The 20,973-nt window shown below is 38.8% G+C and overlaps 1 protein-coding gene across 2 annotated transcripts; it reads right to left on the reverse strand.

The window, feature by feature from the left end:
• Positions 1-236: 236 nt before the first annotated feature.
• Positions 237-14,853, reverse strand: rab11fip1b (RAB11 family interacting protein 1 (class I) b). 2 transcript variants are annotated; one of them, XM_043250432.1, is made up of 6 exons: positions 14,325-14,853; positions 8,446-8,873; positions 6,107-7,697; positions 3,008-4,273; positions 1,328-1,442; positions 237-1,199 (listed from the first exon to the last, which is right to left on the reverse strand). In XM_043250432.1, exons 1-6 carry the CDS (start codon positions 14,672-14,674, stop codon positions 993-995), a joined length of 3,957 nt encoding a protein of 1,318 aa, XP_043106367.1. In that variant the 5' UTR covers positions 14,675-14,853; the 3' UTR covers positions 237-992. The 2 variants fall into 2 exon arrangements, with proteins under 2 accessions (XP_043106367.1, XP_043106368.1); XM_043250433.1 differs by lacking the exon at positions 3,008-4,273 and having other exon boundaries at positions 14,325-14,842.
• Positions 14,854-20,973: the final 6,120 nt, after the last annotated feature.

The raw sequence follows: 20,973 nt of genomic DNA on the forward strand, positions 1-20,973 counted from the left end.
GTGGTCTAGGTTTAAGACGTTTTGGAATGACCCACAAATTCCATTCAGCTGTAAGAATGAAACAACATTCTTCCATAATTTTCTTAATAATAGATAAATGTTAATCAATGAATGTTGATTAACGACAAGTAGCATAGTATTTATAAAAAGCAAACTGTTTTATCAGGTTAAATGTGGTATTAGTAGAAAACCAATCAAAAAATGTATATGGGATCTTATGCAAACAGTGAAAAAGATTCCACATATTTTATAATTTTATTATAAAGAACAGAGAAGGCTTAGTTATAAGAAATTATGGACACCATAGTCAATTTCAAGCATTTCTCAATCCTCCATATTTGTTATGGGCAATTGCAACATCTGATATTCCCTCAATTGTTATTAATTGTATTTTTTTAGAATAATAATCACATAAAACTTAATCTGTATAGTTGAAAGTGCACACAGACGGAATCATGTGACGCTGCCCTTTACAAAGCACCACACCTGTGACGTTCTTTATTTCAAAAGCAGGGAATAACAAAGCCGCTCGCTAAGCAAGTACAAATGATCACATGTTCATTATTTACAGATGAACTTAAAGTGCTTCTTTGAAATACAGAGATCTGCCTACAAAATATCATACAGCTTTGTCATTTATAGAAAACATTGAAAGTATATGTTGTATCCATTGAATGCTTTGATATATGATATATATTTAATTTATATGATACTATTCGAAGAATATTAGCAATTCAAATGGAAAAAGCATACAGTATAAACCTTTGAAGAAAATACTTTCTTTTCTTTTCTTTTTAACATGTACAAGAATAAGTCAGTCACATGGTTGAAGCAAGAACATTCATTTCGTCACTGTTCAGGCCAAGACGTTAAGTGTACACCCTGATCTTTGGCTCGCTAGTGTATGTAGTGAAAACCTGTCTTCACCCACAACCATGTACTGTCAATCACCCAAGTGCACATTAAATACAAAACCCTGCTAGAAAAAGTGCTCAAATGGACTTCTTCATCATGTTAAAGGACATTAAAATGTTGGGGTTCTCCTCCATGACACGGACCAGAAGATTGTCTATATACTGCTCCAGTTCCCCAATCTTAGCGTCCTTCTGAGAAAGCTGCTGCTTCTGCTTTTCCAACAAGTTAATGAGCTCTTCATGGGTGAGTTGGGAGTACGGCCCCGTCCCTTTAGCCTCTGGGGCCTGAAACATACAGTTGAACACAAACAGCATACTTACAAGTCAGCTGAAAACATCTTAAACAGCCAGATTTCTATTCAATGCATGGTAATTTGCTACATAATAGTAGAAGAAAAAAAATCTCATGCTACCTTCATCTTAACTTGCACGTCATCTGTCATCATTTTAGCAGATCGAGACGCTTCTTGGGTCTCTCTGAAGTCTGGCTGCTTGTCAGCAGTGCTCAGGGGTTTCACTGCATGGGGCCTGAAAAGAAAAAAGAGCTGTAAGTCTTACAAGCAGATCTGAGTTGAGTTTGTAGGGGTGGAATACAAAGTAGTCAAATCGCAGAACTCTACCAAAAGACATCAGTACATCATTTTGATATAATATTCCTAAAAATTTGTAATTAATTAAATAAATGAGAAAGGGTGATGAATACATCCTGCCTTGAATATTTTTGAACTTCAAAGAACATGAAGGAACTGTTAAATGTAAAAAATTAAGCTTTTTTTTTTCCAAAGATGAATACCTGCGGTTTTCAGTTATTATTATTATTATTATTATTAAAATTAAATTTATAATTAATCAAAAAATAAAAAGTTCACAGCCCAACCATATCATCTGAAACTCTGAAAATCTGAAAAAGAAAGTTTAAACCATTGTGAACCATGTTCTTCAGAATGGCCAGTTATGTGGAATGTCACATGGAAGTCCCAACAATGAGTAATAGGGTCCAGAGTGTTAAACAAATATGCACACCTTGCAGCCGAGAAATAAGTTATGTGAACTGCTGATCACAAGAAACCATTATAACTTATGCCTCCCTACACTCTCAGAAATAAAAGGTACAAAAGTTTTTCAAAAAAGTACCCATTATTCGCATGTACCTTTAAGGTACCAAAATGGACCATTTAGATAAAAACGTGTACCTTTTGAAAAGGTACCACGCCAGTGAAAGCTGAAAGGAAATTAATTATAGGATTTTAAGAATCTTATGTTCCTTGCCTAAAGTGCAAAGAAAAAAATGCAGTTGGCCGAAAAAAAAAAAAAATTCAAGCAAAAGGTTACTCCATCACATAAACAGTAAGCAATAACTGAGGCAGGACAGGGGTAGTCAATTCTTTTGGAGTTTACCTCATTTACCTACTTCTACCTTATTTAAAAACACCTAAACAGGTAATTAAGGTGTCCAAAATGGCTGGAAATATCCATGCATTTGGTTCCCGAAAGCAAATAATTTTGGCAAAACATCAGGTTAAGGTCAAATTTAGCAGCACAGTGGCCCACTGAACACCACTGAGGTCACATACTAGGTGAATACAGTGTCAAGTTGGTGAGTTTAAGAAAATTGCCTACTTTTCAGATCATTTTTACACCACTTCCCAAAGAGTGACTAAAAATGACAAATCAACTACTCTGGAGTACTTCAGACTATTTTTTAATCAGGAACATCTGCCAACATCTGCTTATACTGCTATTACTTCTACATGTACTCAGCCACAGATTAACGAGTTTAACATATTCACAGTAATACCTAGTGGATTCTTCTGCTTCAACATTTTACTTCCGTGTCCGAAGAAAACTTTGTGATTTAGCATACTAGAGAAACACTGAGAGACGCTTCCATGCATTTATTGTTTAAGCTATGAATGTAGGTCATGGTTTGCCTTTCAGCAGAGCTTGTAAAAAGGGAGAAGTTTGGAGAATATATTCAAGATTTTACTTTACAACCAATTTCAAGAACTACCACAGGATGGCTAATGGGAACCTACCATAAACATCTGCTACTATTTCTAAGGGTGTCTAGAATTTCTTACGCATGGCCTCACCTGCAGGATTTGAAGGCAGGATCACCTGTTTTCTCACAGTCACTGCCATTTTTCTGCCCAGCAATGGGCTGAACATCAATAGGTGACACTCTGGCCTGTGGGAGAGACCGGTGTCCTGACCCATGACCTGCTTCCTGTTTCAATGGAGTGAGAGCTTGACTGGAGGTTGAAGAGGAGTTCACCAGGAATTGGGTAAAACGTGAAGTTGAATTGTCATTATTAACACTTAATGACTTGGCTTGAGTGGTTGAGATCAGTGCAGCTTCTGGTTGCTGTCTGGATGCTGATTTGGCAGGAGGCAATGGGGCAGGACTCTTCTTTTTGGAAAATCCACTTTCTAGCAGGACGTTTTCAGCATTCTTAGGATCAATCACACTGCAGAGAACCTTTCCAAGGACTGGATCAGACACTGAAGGTACGTCTTCTCCAAGAGAGTTTTGGTCAGACTTTTCTGGTAGATGCTTGTGTTTACCTACTCTTGAGGACAGGTCATCAGAGTGCTTGGGTTTGGTAGAAGATGCAGGGAGTACATCATGCTTGTCAATCAACTCATCTACTTGATCAACGCAAGAGTTTGAGGCAGCACTGGTTTCATGTTCAGTCAAAAGCACATTACTAATTGCTTTGCTGATCGTTTCAGTTTCAGATGCAGACGTCTTGCAAGATTTTAACTGTAATGAAGGCTTTGGAGCTGGACCCTTGTTGTGTTTAGTTGTTTTGACCTCTGTAGATATAAAAGGATTCGTTTCTTGTCTGAAACTGGCATGATACTGGATAAGATGAGATAAACTGGCGTTCATAAAATTGGCTCCATCAGACTCATCTTGCAAAACAGGGCACACATTGTTTGTCTGGTCTGTTTCCTGGAAACTAGTAGTTCCCCATTCTCCCGTATGAAGAAGAATGCCAGATTGGTCTGCATGTTTGTTTTGCATTTCTTGCTTGTTCTTTGGTGGTAAAGGTGCAGGACGTTTGTCCCGTCGTAAACTATAGGAATCAGAGTCTCCTCCATCCTCAGATGCTCTAGATGTAAAAGCTTGTGTGGCTCCAGGAATTGCTGGTGCTTTTGGAGGAACATTTGGTTTTCCCTTCTGCGTCTTGTTCTGGGGAGGCATTGGGGCACGCCGCTTCTTCTCTGACCTTTCTGCAGTGTCTTCAAGATGGACACCTTTCTCAGTGTTTTCGCCATGAACATCAGAGTCATTTAAGAACGGGTTGGTGTTTGGCACAGATGCTTGTGAAAAGAAGATTCCAGAAACAGAAGAACTGAAGAAGCGGGATAATGAAAGGGAACATTAAACTCGATCAAACAAATCTGCTGAATATCGAAATACATTGCCAAGCAAGTTAAAGCCACTTTGCTCTGGTCAACAATCATGAAAACCACTGAAAGAGCCCAAATGAAATGAAAATTGTCCATCAATCACTTACCCCCTATGTTGTTCCAAACCCATAAAAGCTTAATTCATCCCCAGAACACAATTTAAGATATTTTGGATGAAAACCAGGAGGCTTGTGACCGTCCCACTGACTACCAAGTAAATAACACTGTTCAGAGAATGAACAAAGCTTTGTTACAGGTTTGGACCGATATGAGGGTAAGTAATTAATGATCATTTTCATTTTGGGGGTGGAGTCTGACCCTATTTCCTTTGCATGTTATTGAACAAATGTTATCAATTATCCATAAACTGTTTAAAGCAATAGTTAACATCAAAATTACAACTCTGTCACCATTTACTCATCCTCATTTCAAACATCTTTGGAATAGGTTTATGGACATTTATTACATTTGAGCAATAAAGATTTCTGAGAGAAACTCCACAAAATGTCCTTACTGAAACTGCAGCCTTGAAGAGATAGCTGGTTTAGATTTTAAAAGCCATCATGCTATATTTGCTCTGCAGTCTCCTACACATTCCACAACTGTTTCATGAAGCCTTCAAGTGCATTAGTCAGAGGAAAGAAACTGGCTGATCAGCTGTTTTCCAGGGAAACAGATTTCACCAGCTTCCCATGTGTTAGACCTCAATCAAATACCACACAAGAACTAACACAATGTGGGTTAGAGACCTTACAAATAACTGTCAGCATTAATGCATCTCAGCAGAAATAAACAGATAAGACCATGGTAAGAAAGGCTGTTTATTCAGGTTTGGATATTTCATTTGGTTAAGGGTTACTCATTTTGTTTGGTATGATAATCATCTTCAGAAGACGAAACGTTAACAGGGATTGTCCTTACTTTAAGTCCTTGAAATAGTTTCAAAAGAACTGCACTGCATGCCAGATGGGGTTTTTTTTTTTCAAACTAGTACAGACACGCACTCATACCAACACACACACACACACACACACACAGACTACTGCATATTTAGTAATAGTGCCATATGCTTTTACATGACGGAATTAATCACAATAACGTGGTGTTATGGACCCTACCACACTGAAATCAAGTTAGTCTAAGCATGCTACAGAAACAGAGAGACACTTCCATGGCTTTAATATTCAAGCTGTGATCATGGGTCATGGATTTGCCTTCCAGCAGAATTGGTTAAAAAAAGCAGATGTTTGGAGAATGATTTGAAACAGCTCTGTGAAATGATAAAAGTATGAGTTCTGAGGAGCACAGAGTTCTTAGAGCTGCAAAGAGTTAGAGTCAGTCAGATGTCTGTCAAAACACAAACTTCATCAAAAAGGAGTGCTTCCTTTTGGTTCTGATTAGCTAAATGCATTCAAATCACTGTTCAAAGCTGCTTGTTTACACAATAAATTTGAACTTTTCATGAAAAGTTGCCCCCACCCACAGTGACATTTCATAGGTCCAAAATGTGCCCCTCATAGATGTATTTTAAACATCAAAGATGTCCTCCGTGGCTGATTTTAACACCTCACACAGCATTTTGCTTTCACTGAGAACAGATAAATAATTAAGTTGCCACGTTGTGGGCCTAAATCGTGAAACACACTGATTTTTATTCTTAAATAATAGCTGGTTTTACTAACAATCTGCATAATAAATTTGTTTGTGTATCAGGAATAAGGCCAAATGGATGTAATTTAAAAGACAACTTCTGTGCTTTCAGGTAAGACACTGACCTTGGCTTGACTGCGGAGACTTTACTGGACCGACTGAGGGCTTCAGGTTGGGAAACAGTAGGTTGCTCGAAGGGATTGGTGGAGCTCTCGTCGAATAAGAGAGGGTCTTCAAAGGGATTGGTGGATAGGATGTTGTCCGAATTTATCTCGTCAAATGCTTTTTTACTTGTATTCAGTCGAGCACTCCTGGGTTTCACCTCAGGTCGGTGTTCTATTTCTTTCTTCTGTCCCTCTATTTCTTCTTTCTCTTGCCTGATTCTCTCCTGGTCTGCTTTCTCCTTCAGCTTTCTCTTCTCTTCCTCTTCCTCAGCCTTTCTTCTCGCCTGCTCCACTTTCATCCGTTCTTCCATTCTCTTGTTCGCAAGCTCCAACTTCTCTTTTTCCTTTTGCACCCTTACTTGCTCTTTTCTTTCCATCTCCTCAGACAGTTTTTTCTCTTCTTCCTCTTTCCTTTTCCTCTTCTCCTCTGCTTCCATCTTTTCTTTTTCTCTGAGTAGTCTTTCCTCTTCTTTAGCCCGTTTTCTTTCCATCTCCAACTGTCTTGTCTCTTCTTCTTTCTGCAACTTTACTTTCTCAAGCCTCGTTCTCTCCTCTTCCTCAATTCTCCTTAGTTTATCTTCTTCCTTCCTAGCCTTTTCCTCTTCCTCCATTCTTTTCCTTTTCTCCTCTTCGATCCTCTCCTCCTCAGCTTTCCTTCTATCTTCTTCCTGTCTAACTCGTTCCTGTTCTTTCTTTATTCTGATAATTTCCTCCTGCTCAATTCTTTTTCTTTCCTCTTCCTCAATTCTTCTTCTTTCTTCCTGTTTCTCTAGCTTCCTCTTCTCTTCCTCTCTCTCCATCCGTTTTCTCTCCTCTTCCCTCTCTATCCTCTTTCTTTCCTCCTCCCTTTCCATCCGTTTCCTCTCCTCTTCCCTCTTTCTTTCTTCCTCTCTCTCCATCCGTTTCCCTTCCTCTTCCCTCTCTATCCTCTTTCTTTCCTCCTCCCTTTCCATCCGTTTCCTCTCCTCTTCTCTCTTTCTTTCCTCCTCCTTCTCCATCCTTTTCCTCTCCTCTTCTCTCTCTTTTTTAATTTCCTCTTCTCTTTCAATTCGTTTTTGCTCTTCTTCCTTCTCTATCCTCTTTCTTAATTCCTCTCTCTCAATCCTTTTCCTTTCCTCTTCCAGTTTCTGTAGCTTTCTCTTCTCTTCCTCTCTTTCTAACAATTTCCTCTCCTCCTCTTCAGCCTGTCTTTTTTCTTCCTCTATTCTTTTTCTGACTTCCTCTTCCTGTTTCCTCTGTTCCTCTTGTTTTCTGCGCATCTCCTCCACTGCATTCTCCTGAGTCTGGTCCGAGGAGTCCATTGAGGTGCTGGAGGTTTTCCGGTCATGACCTCTGCGCAAGTCCTCCATGGATCCGTGGCCAGAGCTGTTCAGGCTGAAGGTGGAACCAGCCCTGGATCCTCTGGTCTCTGGTTCTTCTGTGTAGACGTGACTGCCGTTGATGCACAAGTTGTTCTGCACCATGCCCGGTCCAAGAGACCCAGTACCCTGGGAAACCTTGCTGTCAGAGCTTCCAGTCCGCTTGTGCTTCAGAAATTTGAATTTCTTTTTGCCTTTGAAGAAACAAGAAAAAAAATATAGAGAGAAAATGATCAAACTTTTGCTAATTATGTTATTAATTTGTTATGTAAGGGTGGACAGTATGAGATTATTATTGCAGTTATCTGTATATATTAGATTGAAGATTTGAGTTATTTCAAATCATCTATAATGCTCATTTTCCATATCTTTTTTTGGCATTTTAATCCTTTTTTTCATATATTTTTTCATATTTTTCGTAATTTGTTAAACAATTCTTTGCCGTAGATTTCTATTCAATGTATTTTTCGTAGATTTTGTTTATGTATAGTTTTTATTTATTTTTATGTTTTGTGTTTTATCAATTTAAACTAAACATTGCCTTAGCAATAGCTTTATATATATACACTTTATATTTAACATAATACATATTACATATAAGTTGTAATAACCCTACTTAAATGAATCTTTAAAACCATAAACACAAAAAGAAATGATAATCATCATTTATCAATGTATAATCTCTAATGTTGTGGGCAAAATGTTATTTTTACATTTTTAAATAAATAAATATATTAACCTTACCCAAATCAGACTAAACCAGCATAATTAATATCAGAATATATGAGTATTTACATTTAATTTGACAGATGCAAAGGACTTTTAATTCATAATCAAACGTAGGACTTTGGAGTACTGTATTGTTCGACCTGCAGGAACAATATGGTAGCAGACATATCATTCATTCCTAATACTCAAAACACCAAATAGTGTGGAATGTACCTTCAGGAGACTCTATATTTAGGCCAGACGATCTGCTCAGGCTGATGGCCGAATCTTTTTCAGGCAGGGTGGCAAGTGTGGACATGGACTGGGAAATGTTACGGTGCAAACCCGGCTTGGGTGCGAAGAGGGACTTGAGTTTATTCTTCTTTTTGGCTCCGGCTGTGGTGTCAGTTTCTTCTTCTCCCTCGCTGTCAGTCAATACCTGGCCGACTGAAGGCACAATGGCGGAAGCAGAATCCGACATCCCATCTTTCTTTTTCCCTTTCAGCTTATCCTTGATCTTCCCAAGCCGTGAGCGTGACTTGTCCTGCCCAGAGAGGTCATACATGCTGGCCGTCATGTTGTTCTTCATGAACTGAATGTCTAGGAGCACCTCTCCCCTGTCTTTGTCAGCCTTTCCCGTCTTTCCCATCAACTTGAACCATCTGTAAAAAAAACAAAAAAACAAAAGGATGTTTAGTTTGAGGCATTTCCCAAAGCAGCTCCCTTATCAAAGAAAGCTACAAACAAGACATGAGTCAAAACATGAGATTATGTTTCAACATAATTACATGAAACTGCTGTGCACTCTTAGCTATGGGATCCCAAAGTCCAAGTAAATAGATTTGTGTGATTGTTGACATTCCTCAGAGGCTGTAAACCAGAACAGCACATTAAGGTTCAGTGACTGAGACTGCAGGGTCTAAAGCAAACACCTACTCTACAGTAAGTCTCAAATGAATGTGTAGACACTCTAATTTTCCCTCAAGACATTGATAAAAAAGGAACATCAATCTTAAAATTCCTAACTGCAACTTAAAGCCTTGAGCAAGCTGCTTCTTAGTTTTAAAGAGAGGCATATAGCATGATGTTTTCCAGGCTAAACGTTGTAGGAAATGAATGTCTAGGCTGGTGAGCTAACACGCCTGTAAGGAACAACAAACTTAGATCCATGAAAAACAGACAGGAATAAAATGAGGACACAGGGGTGCAGGACTCATTTCATGGAAACTTATGTTTGCAGTAGCGTAAGGCTGTGAGAGTAGGAGGCTTAGAAAAGCAATTTTGAGAAGCCTAACGCTCAGCGATGAAAACACACATTGGCAGATTAGGGTCAGGAAAAATGGAAAGTCACTAAAACCTTAAAGTCAACATGGAACTGGTGAAGCTTGACATCTCCTGACTTCTCAAAACAGTAACCATTAACCATCCTGTTTCTCAACAAGCCTCTTCAACAGCAGCTGCTACTTTAGTGTTTATGACGACGGTGAGTGCACTGGACACAGTGAGTAATGCAATTCGAACGCCACAGAGAAAATAACATGATGGGCGTGCGTTTAAATGGCTTTGTGGCTATCTGCTAAATAATACAGCGATGAGTCTGAAGCTAAATATAGCGCAGCACTCTGGGATTATTAGTGAATGATCACTGCCGCCCGCCTATGCCTCAATAACATTTAGCACCATTACGCAGCACATATTTACGTCAGAGAATAACAAACTAGCTAGTTGGGATAAACACTAACATTAAAAGCAAGTTATTTCTGTCTGTAATATTTAGTTACTTTCTCTGAAACAGGATAAAAAGCTGTTTTTTCCCCTCATAATCACAATATTTACCATTGATGTTGACAAGCAGAAATGCATACATTCATACATACATACATACGACTTTATGACCACATTTGTAAAATCACAGAATAGTTTTTAACAATTACATGCAAGCAATCTACAATTTTAAGACTTTATTAAGGAGACCGAATAACTGCAATAGTGCGTAAAACAGGAATTTCAGGGTGTAAAATAGAAGTGGTTAAAAGGGCTGGTAACCAGAAAGCTTGCAAATCAAATCCTGGAAGGAATGAAGCATAAGCGGTCACAATTAAGGCCTTTAACAATAAAGCTGTTAAACCACATTTCCTTAATGTTAATTAGACAATGACTAAAGAAAAGGCTTCGCGCATATGGGAGGTGCTCATTTGACACGACATGTTCAGACACCTCGCAGCCATAGAAATGCACTGATGCAAACAAGCGGCTTCTGCCGTGATGTCACTCAGACGACTGTGAACTGTGAAGTTGCATTACACTTCTGATCACAGGAGGGAAGTTGCAACAGGGTGTTGCCTGCTATGAGATGAGCTCAGACCTTTTAGACAAGTTTGAAAAGCCATTATATGCAAAACATTAACCCAACATAAAAATCAGCTCATTCGTTAAATTAAAGGGATGGTTTACCCAAAAAGGAAAATGTCGTCATTAATTACTGACCCTCATGTCGTTCCAGAAACGTAGCAAGGAGGTTGTAAAAAAAAAAAAACATGTGACATACGTATGCAATATATGCATGTGGATTTAATCTGAACATACACATCTTATGCACCAACATGTTGCAAACATTATTTGTGATATTTCTGTATTCCAATAGCTTTGTCATTTAAAGTTGAACCACTGCTGTCACATGGATTATTTGACCTGCATCCCACCATAAAATGATGATCTTTGGTCTGTAGCCCAACTTGACCTTTTTGATTCGTCTCCAGGGTCACCAATGACTTCCACAGTATGTATGTATACATATATACACATATACACACATCATGCTATACTGTTACAGTTTAATATGCTGTAATACGTTTTGTTCTAGGTCTTTTTATTACATCAATTTTTGGGGATTTTTAGTTTTTATTTTCATTTCACTAAATGTTTGTTACTTTTTGTGTTTTGTCTTTTTTTCTTCTTTTTTTTATGTCCATACAGTCTATTTTTGTACAGAAACAAAACAAATTTAAACTAAATTTTGCCCTGGCAATATATAAATATATAATTTTTTATGTTAAAGTTTATGGTTCTAGTTCTAATTTTCCTTAACGATAATAACTAGAAATTGAAGTAAATGATTGTTTATATGACTGACAGTTAAATAATTCTATTGACTGACCATTTGTTGAAAGAGGGGGGGAAAAAAGGACTTTCAGGCCCTATTTTTGGAAAGTGTTGGGTAAGAAAATAAAAGAGTGTAATAAGCAAAATTCTTGACAAACTCATCGGTCTCATCCTGAAGGATTCTCAATAATAGCTGTGCCCTAACAGGAAGTGAAGGCAGCATCGAGTGAATCAGCACTGGATGTTTCATTGTTCAGTGTGCCTCTCAGCAGCTTGACTTCCTGCATGTGCCAGCGCACTGATAAGAGCGTTATGTGACAGGACTGTTTTATCACACGCAGCAGCACAGGCACCTTGCCTAAGCTCAACTTTATAGCGTTTCACTTTACTTCTTGTAAAATACTCAATTAAATATGCATGAAGCTCAGATAATTGGACAAGTGTGGCACAACATGGGTTCTTGTTGATACTTCCAACAGGCAAAAACAGGTTTCTCCTTTTAATAGTACAGGTTTTGAATTAAGAAAACCACCTGCATACAACAAATTAAACTTTGTTAGGCGACAGGTGACGCGCTCCCCATTCTGCCTTGAATCAGGAAAGTGTGAGTGCATGAGATCACGCAGAAAGAGACGCCTGATGCCTTCTGTATTAGCATGAGGAATTTAGCATATTTGAGGCGTATCCTCTATATGTGTGACTGAGAGAGAAAACCAAGCGTTTGGTTTACTTTGAAGTCTGAAGCAGTTGACAAACCTTGACTACGCCACACTAACAGAAAATGAGTTACCAGGCAGCGCGGGTGACGTATGTCAAAGCCTGAGAGAGAACTGAACAATCGGAAAAAGGGATGTTAGATACTTAACCTTCTCTAAAGTACTGCTTCATTTAAATGGCAGCACAATATAACAGAGGAAATTTAAGTGTGAGATAAATATGCGAACAGGTGTGTGAACTACATGACAAAATTATTTTTATTAAGATTATGTCTGAAAGGAGTCTCTTACATCCATTTAAAATGTATAATATCTGTTTTCTATTTAAATATATTTTAGAAAGGTATTTTTATTCTAATGTGCTGATTTACCACTTCAGAAATTACAATTATATTATTATATAAATTAGGTTTAATTTTTGTTTTTCTTCAGGATGCTTTGATAAATAAAGGATGATTTTTTTAATAATATAATATTATTGATTACAAGTTTAATGCCCTTTTTTTATTTTAATAGATTTTGATAAAGAACAAAACAGGAACTAGTTACTAAGAACAACAGATTAGAAAATAGAAAGATCAGTAAAATGGACGACAGTGACAAAAGAATAGGAAGTAATGAAAGTCTTCTGATTCATGTAGGCATAAAGTATGAATCAATTTCATGGAAATTAAAGCAATATTTTAGCATAAGCTGTGCTTAATCGATGTTTCACTAATATAGGTTACACTCAAATAAAGTTAAACTACTAAAAAACTACTAAATACTAAGTTAAATTAAAATACTCACTTTATAGCCGCAAGAAGTGTTACATTTATTTAGTCAAAACTGCTCTACATCTAAAATTTTAAGCATTTTAAGAACAGAATTACAAAACTTAAAAATTCTACTTTAAAATCCTTCTCACACTGGCCCATTAACTTGTACTGCAAGTCTCCTCATACCCTTGATTTTTTATTAATTCATTTTTTTAAAAGTACAAGACAAGCTGTTCCGAACATAAAAAGAGTGACATCAAAATAAAGCAATGTTTTCCAGCAATAACACCCTGTTGATGTCTACCACAAGACCGTCAATCGTACACACACACACCCTGAGAGATCAAACTTCAAAAATCAGCATCAGAACTGCAGATTGGTTTACAAGAAACACCGAGATCCAGTTTCACGAGAGTCGGCTTACTTAGAGAGACCCGAGTGAGTTTCCGGATCCTCTGACCTAAGGCAGCATCAGCCCACGCGAGTACAGGACAAGATATGACTTACTCAGCATAACAAGATCTAACGCTTGACAACAGGAAATGTCTCAGCCAGACCCAAAAAAATGCAATTTTGTGTTCTAGTTAATTAGAAAACAGCTTTCGTTCTGACTCAACGTTCAAGTTGAACAATTGTTCGGCGGTAGGCCAGGCGAGCGCTGGCTGCCTTTGTTCACGAATTAGTTCTTGTAATGAAAATGACCAGGCCGCTTCTAATCAAAGGCTTTGAGCGTTTTACGAGAAAACAACGGAAGTCATTCAGAGAACAGGTAAGGAGAAGCAAGCTCTTTAAACCAAGGTCAGGACGCTGTGATGAATTTGTGTGCTGCTCCGTAAATGTCAATCCGAAACTTTGCCCGCCGTGACTGATGTTACAATGATGTCTAGAGCTAAACTAATTTATTCATGAAGCCCGTGCATAATGTACGCCGAGCGGCCCTGAATTACGGAGAGATGAAATAAGCACCAGATCCAGTCAAACAGATTTGCACCGACCTTTAACAAACATTCCAATGGAAAGCTAATGGAATTTCATTAAATCACCATGGAGGCCGTCTCCACATGCCATTAGATTCCATTTAAAAAGCTGATTCAGCTTAGGAAAGAGTCTTTTGCAAACATAAAAAGACCGGATTCTGAGTCATAAGTGGAGTTCTGCGATGTCTCTGATTGAGGGGTGAAAGAAAAAACCCTATTCCTTTCGGGCTACCTTAACCACGTCCAAGAACGGTCAGAGCTCGGCTCATAATTTCCACATGAGGAAGCTTTGATGCCATCTTTCAGCACAGAAGCATCTTTGTTAAAGTGTCCTAACATTATAAAGAAGCAGAGAAAAGGCACTCGAGAAAGGCCTTTATGTCTGGTTGAATATAGCTATGAAAATATAAAGCAACACGCAGTGTATAATTTTGCCATTATGAGGAGCAGAACTATGTAAGTGTTTGTATGTGTGTGTAAAACTAAAAAAAGAAACCTAACTAAAACCCAAATATATATATACATACATATTGTTTGTATGAAGTATTACGTCCACTCACTCGGTTTTGTTACGGGTTTTATTGTCTTGGAGTTCCAGGAGGTTGATGGTCGCCTGTCCGAGCATTTTATCGGGTCCCACCAAAGCCCGGTGCATCACAGACACCTGTAGGGTGCAGCGCTCCGCGTTACTGGGGTGAAAGAGCGGCAGGTCGAACGCGGCCTCCTCTTTCCACACCGGCGCGACGCTCTTCTCCGCCACCGAGGTGGAGAACTTATCCTTGGCCACCTGCATGACGGCGTACGCGTCGTTGGTGCCATTCTTCCCCTTGCTCCGCAAACCCCTCGCCTGGAGCACCGTTACCTGGACGCTGGTGGGAAACCACTGCTGGCTTTGCTCCGCCAGTGACATTTCTGTGAAAGCCCCAACCCGTCTCAGCTGGGAGCGAAAAGTCAGCAGGACGCGCGAGGTGTCCTGCCCGGAGAGAAGTTTCAACGTGTCAAAGGTCCGTTAACGTTTCGCTGGAAAAGTTTCACCTAATCCAATGAAGCAACAAGTGAGCGTCACTCGAAAGCCACGCCCACAATCCCGAGCAACGGCGTGTGGGCGTGATTTGCGTGACGCAACGTAGAAGATTAACGCAGTGCCTGGAAACAATCTTTGCATAACAAATGCTATAAAAAATATATATATATATATATATATATATATATATATATATATATATATATATATATATATATATATATATATACACAATAATTTTTGCAGCATTTGTTAAAGGCTTAAATTACAACCTGACTAATGCTGTTGACAAATATCTTCTTGTAAGCATTAAAAAAATACGTGATTATTATTATTATATATAAACATCCTACACATATTTCTCATTCATGTATTTAAGACCTATACATTTTTTATTAAATACTCACACACTAAGGATAAAGCAGCTTTTGTATTTGCTTTATAATAGTGATTATAATAATTTTATGATGTCCCTTTCAGTTATATCAATTTAACACAATGGCTAAATTTAGACATTAGAGAACTGCAGGGCTCTGAAACGAAGCTACAATTATACTAAACTGTCATGCTGGCAGCGAGCAGCTCTCATTGTTAATGTTTTTTTGTTTTTCTTTAATGGCATTTCAGCATATGAAACATTGCCCACTCTTATTTATGGCAAACCACAGAAACAAGCATTTAAATTTGATGAATTTTGCAACATTAACACTGTTATTTTGCCGTTTATACCATGAAGCTGAATTGGATTTGTATTGTGTGATGTGCTAGATACATTTAGCCTGCTCCTTAAGTCATAATTGTACATCAATCTGTTGTTTTTCTGCAGTTAATCAAACAGACCACCAGGTATTAACACCAAATCACCATCACTAATGATCCTCCACTGTCAGGGTTTTAATAAAAGACATGACGTGAACAAACAGCATGTTCTTTCGTGAGGATAATGCGTGTTTGTATTGTTCCTGAAACCAGTCATTCAGGGCTTTCGTAGTTGTGCACGGGGAGTGGAAGCCAACAGGGCACGTCCCTCAGACTACTCTTTTACTGTATACCTTTACATAATACAATCAGGTCAGACTGCAGGCCACTGAAGTCAATTGCTATTCATGTAATGCCACACTCTTTTTTTTTCAGCTGAGGGATGCATTCAGATGATGTCATCTCTTTCACAATGATGCCACACATTTATGGAAAGCATAAGTTCATAGTTCAGCAGCAGTCCCGCACTGGAGGCGTTTTATTATTGTAATGCAATAGTGAAAAAAATAGTGAAACAGAATAGAAAATACTGCCCTCTAGAGAGAACTAAGAACATGTGCAATAAAAAAAAATTAATTAGCTAAATATTTAAATTCTGGCATTATTTACTCTGTGGTTCCAAACCTGTATGACATTCTTCTGCGGAAGATATTTTAAATAATGTTAAATAATCCCACAGATTTCCATAGCATGGACAAAAAATACGGTAGTCAATGGAGACCAAAATTGCTTAGTAACCAACATTCTTCTAAATATATTTATATTGTTCTATAGAAGTAATTTGCAACGACATGAGGGTGAGTAAATAATGACTGAATTCATTTTTTTTGGGTGACTTATCCCTTAATGCATGATTTGTATTGAATATGACTTCAATTGTCATCAGTGACTTCCTCACACACATCTGGAATATTTCAGCACTGTTTTAGATGCTATCGTGGTGCTTCTTTGTCCCTTTTGGAGATTGATAATCCTGGTCACCATCCACTTTCATTGATCATTTTCCCTTTTTGTGCTGCATGCATAAAATGAAATAAGACAATTTTTAGGTGAATTACATCTGTAACAATTTTGTAACAGCGTCATTAAAAATGATGTGCGACTAAAATAAAATGAACATAAACTGATAAATAATACATACATTTAAATAAATCTTTAATTCGGTTTAATACTAATGTATATTCTAATAATATATATATATATATATATATATATATATATATATATATATATATATATATATATATATATATATATATATATATATATATATATATATATATATATAAAGAATACTTATTAAAATGACAAACACACAATATAATTACAACTAAAATTGCATACATACTTTAGCGTATAGTTACTTGCTGTTGAGACTATTTCACTCAAACGGCTCTTTACCAGGAAGGATCAACTCAAAGCGAAATAAAACACAAGACAAGTTTTTGGATTTTTAGCTTGCAAGGATTGCGCTGTCGGTTGCAAGCGGGAGAGAAGCAGGTTTCTCCTTAACCTCCCTTTTGCCTCCGAAGCTCAGGTCACAAGTTGCTTTATTTATAGAGGAAAAGACAAGACACGATAAATGAAAACAATTGGCCACATCTCTTGTGCATCAGAATCTTCACTCCTTCAAATTCTTCTGGTGCCCCTATCAGTATTATACGGAGGCCATGTTATGACCAAGAATCCAACTGAAACTAACAAAAACTAACTAAAACTGACAAAGCCTGGCACCCGATGGACACGTACACAACTCCAACATCTCCCTCCTGTTTGACATTTAGCACCTAAAAAAATAACATAATGAAGCAAATGCATATTGAACTACATCTCTACTGATTACTTGATTAAATAGTCGATGCTTACTTCAAACAGCAAGGTTGGGCGAAAACCCCAGTATCTGAGGAAAAATTCCCAACCGACCCCCAAGATGTTACATGGGCGATCACCTGTAAGGCTTGCATCTTAATCTTAATGTATACAATATAAAATTTAAAGCTTGTGCATAGGAGGAAAATGTGAAAATAAACTGAAAAGGAAGAATGAAATAAAACAGTGCCTCTTGTTCTTGGCACGGCTACTGTAGCTTGTCAGTGTACCTTTTGTATCACAACATCAGCACTCAGCCATGTCACAGCTGTGGTTTTAACTGAGACTTCACACATGATACTAAAGCTCTCCATTTCTCTCTTGGTGGAGAAGTATGGTAAAACTGAAAAAAGTCTGGCTAATCATTTTAGTAATCATTGCCCTTAAACATGGTAAAACACAGATCATGCATAAACATATTCAAATCAAAATGAGTTTTTAGTTCTGTGAACCAGTCGAAATTCAATTCGTTTCCGTTCCTCTTCAATCGTCTCTCTCTCCTCCGCATCCATCCACAGCAGGACTCCCACCAGGACTGCTACTGCCACAAAGGTGATCTCATTCCACGCCATGCTAAAAATGAGTAGGGCTCTGTTGGTTTCTTCACCGGGTTGAGACCAGCGAGGCCTATTGCCTTCACCACCCTTTGTAACCGGACTTCACACCCGTACTCGTCGTTTTAGGCAGGAAACTCTGTGACCTTTTTACAGTGGCTCTGATGAATCCACGTAGATCTCTCAGCGATCTTCAAGGCAGTTGGGGTAGTCAGCACCACGGTGAAAGGTCCTTCCCACTTGGGCGAGGTCCAGATTTTCCTCTTTACAGCTTTGATCAGGATGGTATCTCCAGGTTTCACTCGGGTTTCCTGTGAAGACAGAGGAACGGCTGGCAGATCATTTGCACTCACAACATCTTCTTGTTGAACGGTCTACCATGCAGTATTTCAAAAGGTGTTAGCCCTTTGTCAGTGGGCGTTATTCTCATATACATTTTGACCAACGTCTAACATTCAACCCAATTTCTGCCTGTCTGTTCCATTGTTTTCCTTAACCTGCCTTAATCATTTCTTCAATAACTGGTTTTATGCCTTCCTGTGCATCTGGCTTAAGGGGATACTGCTTTATGCGGGGCCTATAGTTTGTTTTTGGCTTTATAACCACAGGTGATGCTGTTGTCATTAACCCTACGTCTGCCTTCCCTCTTGACCAAAATTTTTCTGGCACTGCATTGAGAAAGGGATCTATCTCAACGTCATGCTGTTTCTTCAGTCAAATGGGCTCTGGGGGTAAGTGTACACACCCAGTTCACTGTTTTGGAATAGAGAGAGCGCCTCTCATTCACTTTCCACCCATCCCCATTGTCTGACCACCTGTCTAGCTCTCCTTGCTCTATCAGTTTTGGCAACACTTCCCACTTCATCTTATCTGTTTTAGACAAAGATACATGTGGCGGTCTGCCTTGACCTTCAAAAAGTCGCTGTGCCTCGCTGTAAAGTTTCACAGAGCATACAGCATTTCCTTTTCTGTCTGTGTATACTGTGCTCAATGTCACATGCTGAGGGCCTAGCCTAGAAAATCTTTCTGAGTAGGCTGGGTCGGGCCCTGGGTCTCGCTTGTAATACATAGTCACATGCAGGTCACTTTCAGTTTTAACTTCTGTCTTTAAGGGTGTTGGTTCTGGTAACAAATCTAGTAGATTTTTTCCTATCCTCCCTGGATCTTGATCAGGAAAATCTAAAGACCAGTAGTAGTTGGGCTCTTTTAAACACTGCACTGGGTATGTGGGCACTTCCTCATCCTTCCCTATGGCAACCATGCCTGTTTTCAGCGGGTGTATGGAGATTTGAAGTGGGGACATAAGATCCCTACCCAGGAGGTTTACTGGACAACCTGGACATAACACTACTTCTGTGTCTGTGCGGAGACCCGTTTTTGGATCGTTAATGGTGGTTGGTTGAGAAAACTTATTCTCTGTAACCAGCCCATTGGCTGATTTCACATATATTTTTTTTTTAGAGCTAGGCTGCAATCCTGGAATTATGTCATGTAATACTGTTCTGTCTGCCCCAGAGTCACAGAGAAATTTTACTCGGGTTCCATTCACTATTAGTTCTCGTTCGGGTAAGCGAGTGCTTCTTGACAAAGCTAAAAAGGCCTCGATACTGCTCTGCAAGTCTAGGTCAGTTTTGGGGTCATTATCAGCCTCGCCTTGATCGGAGTCATCTTCTGGGTCATCTATGGGGTCATTATTGGTCTCGCCTAGTCATAATTGATCATTATATGGGGCTGGTCTGTAGCTTTCATCGGGGCTTCTACCCTGTGTTCTGGGCTTTAGCAGTTCTGGGCAGTCTCGGATATAATGGCCTTCCTTGTGGCACTTAAAACACCTATCATATTCTCTGTCAACGCGTACCTGTCTCGACAACTCTCTCTCTCTACCTCGACCACGTGCTGCTTTCCTCCCCCTCCCTCTCCGATTAGCTTGGTAGAAAGGGTCTGCACCAAGTGAGGCCCCGCCCCGGGAGAGGGCAGTGAGTGCAGCGAAAGTATGGGCCCTGTCTGCTTTTTCTTTTTTCTTTTTCAACAATCCCTGTCCATGTCTGGCATAATTCATTATGCTAGTTATTGAGTTGGTGGACCAGTTTATATTATATTTTTTGATGTAGTCTGCCAACTGGGGATTGAATCCTAAAAGGAGTGCTTGTTTTAATTGCTGTTGGTATGCACCAGCCTCATCAGCACTATACTGAACCCCACTGTTAACCCTAAAAACTTCTTCCAGACGTGCTCTGTATTCATGTACATCTTCTCCATCTTTCTGTTTACACTGGGATATATAAGAGTAATCTGGGCGTGTTCCAAGGGTGTTTCGAATTCTTTCTGTCAACTGTTCTACTGCCTCTCGCAATGTCCCTGCATCATGAGCTAACGGATCATTATTCTCATCTAGACCCGTGAAATCACCCCTAACTTGGCCATATTTGTATTTAAGGGCCAATCTCGCAACTCTATCAACCTCTTGGCCATTTAAATGATACGTACGTATCAGTTGGTGAAAATTCTCTAACCATGCAGCGATATTTTCAAGTGGACCAAGTGCATTTGCTGCCTCTTTAAGTTCTTGGTCTGACCATGGGCGATACGCATTAAGGTATCTATTGCGATCGTCCTCTACACCGTAATGTGGATTAGCCACTTGGATGGCTGGAAAAACAAAATCTGAATCTGATGAAAGGTGTGAGGAGTTCAAGGGGTCTTTTTTATGCTCTTCTTCTTTCTGCACTGCAACCAATCTTTCTTGTTTCTGTCTTTTTTTCTCTTCGACTTTCGCCTGTCTTTTATCAGCCTGCTCTTGCCACTTCGTCGCTTCAATCAATTGAAGTTTCAACAGATCACCCTTTTTTCCCTTGGCTAAGGATAAATCAACCTTTATTTTGTTTATTAAGAGAGCGCAGTCCCTCTTGACTAATTTACCACTGAAATCATATTTTTTATTCCACTCATTGAGATATCGAACACTGTCTGCCGAATATGTATGCATAAACTTTGGATCTCCCG

Source organism: Puntigrus tetrazona, chromosome 10, assembly GCF_018831695.1.
Source record: "Puntigrus tetrazona isolate hp1 chromosome 10, ASM1883169v1, whole genome shotgun sequence".
Taxonomy (NCBI): Eukaryota; Metazoa; Chordata; class Actinopteri; order Cypriniformes; family Cyprinidae; genus Puntigrus; species Puntigrus tetrazona.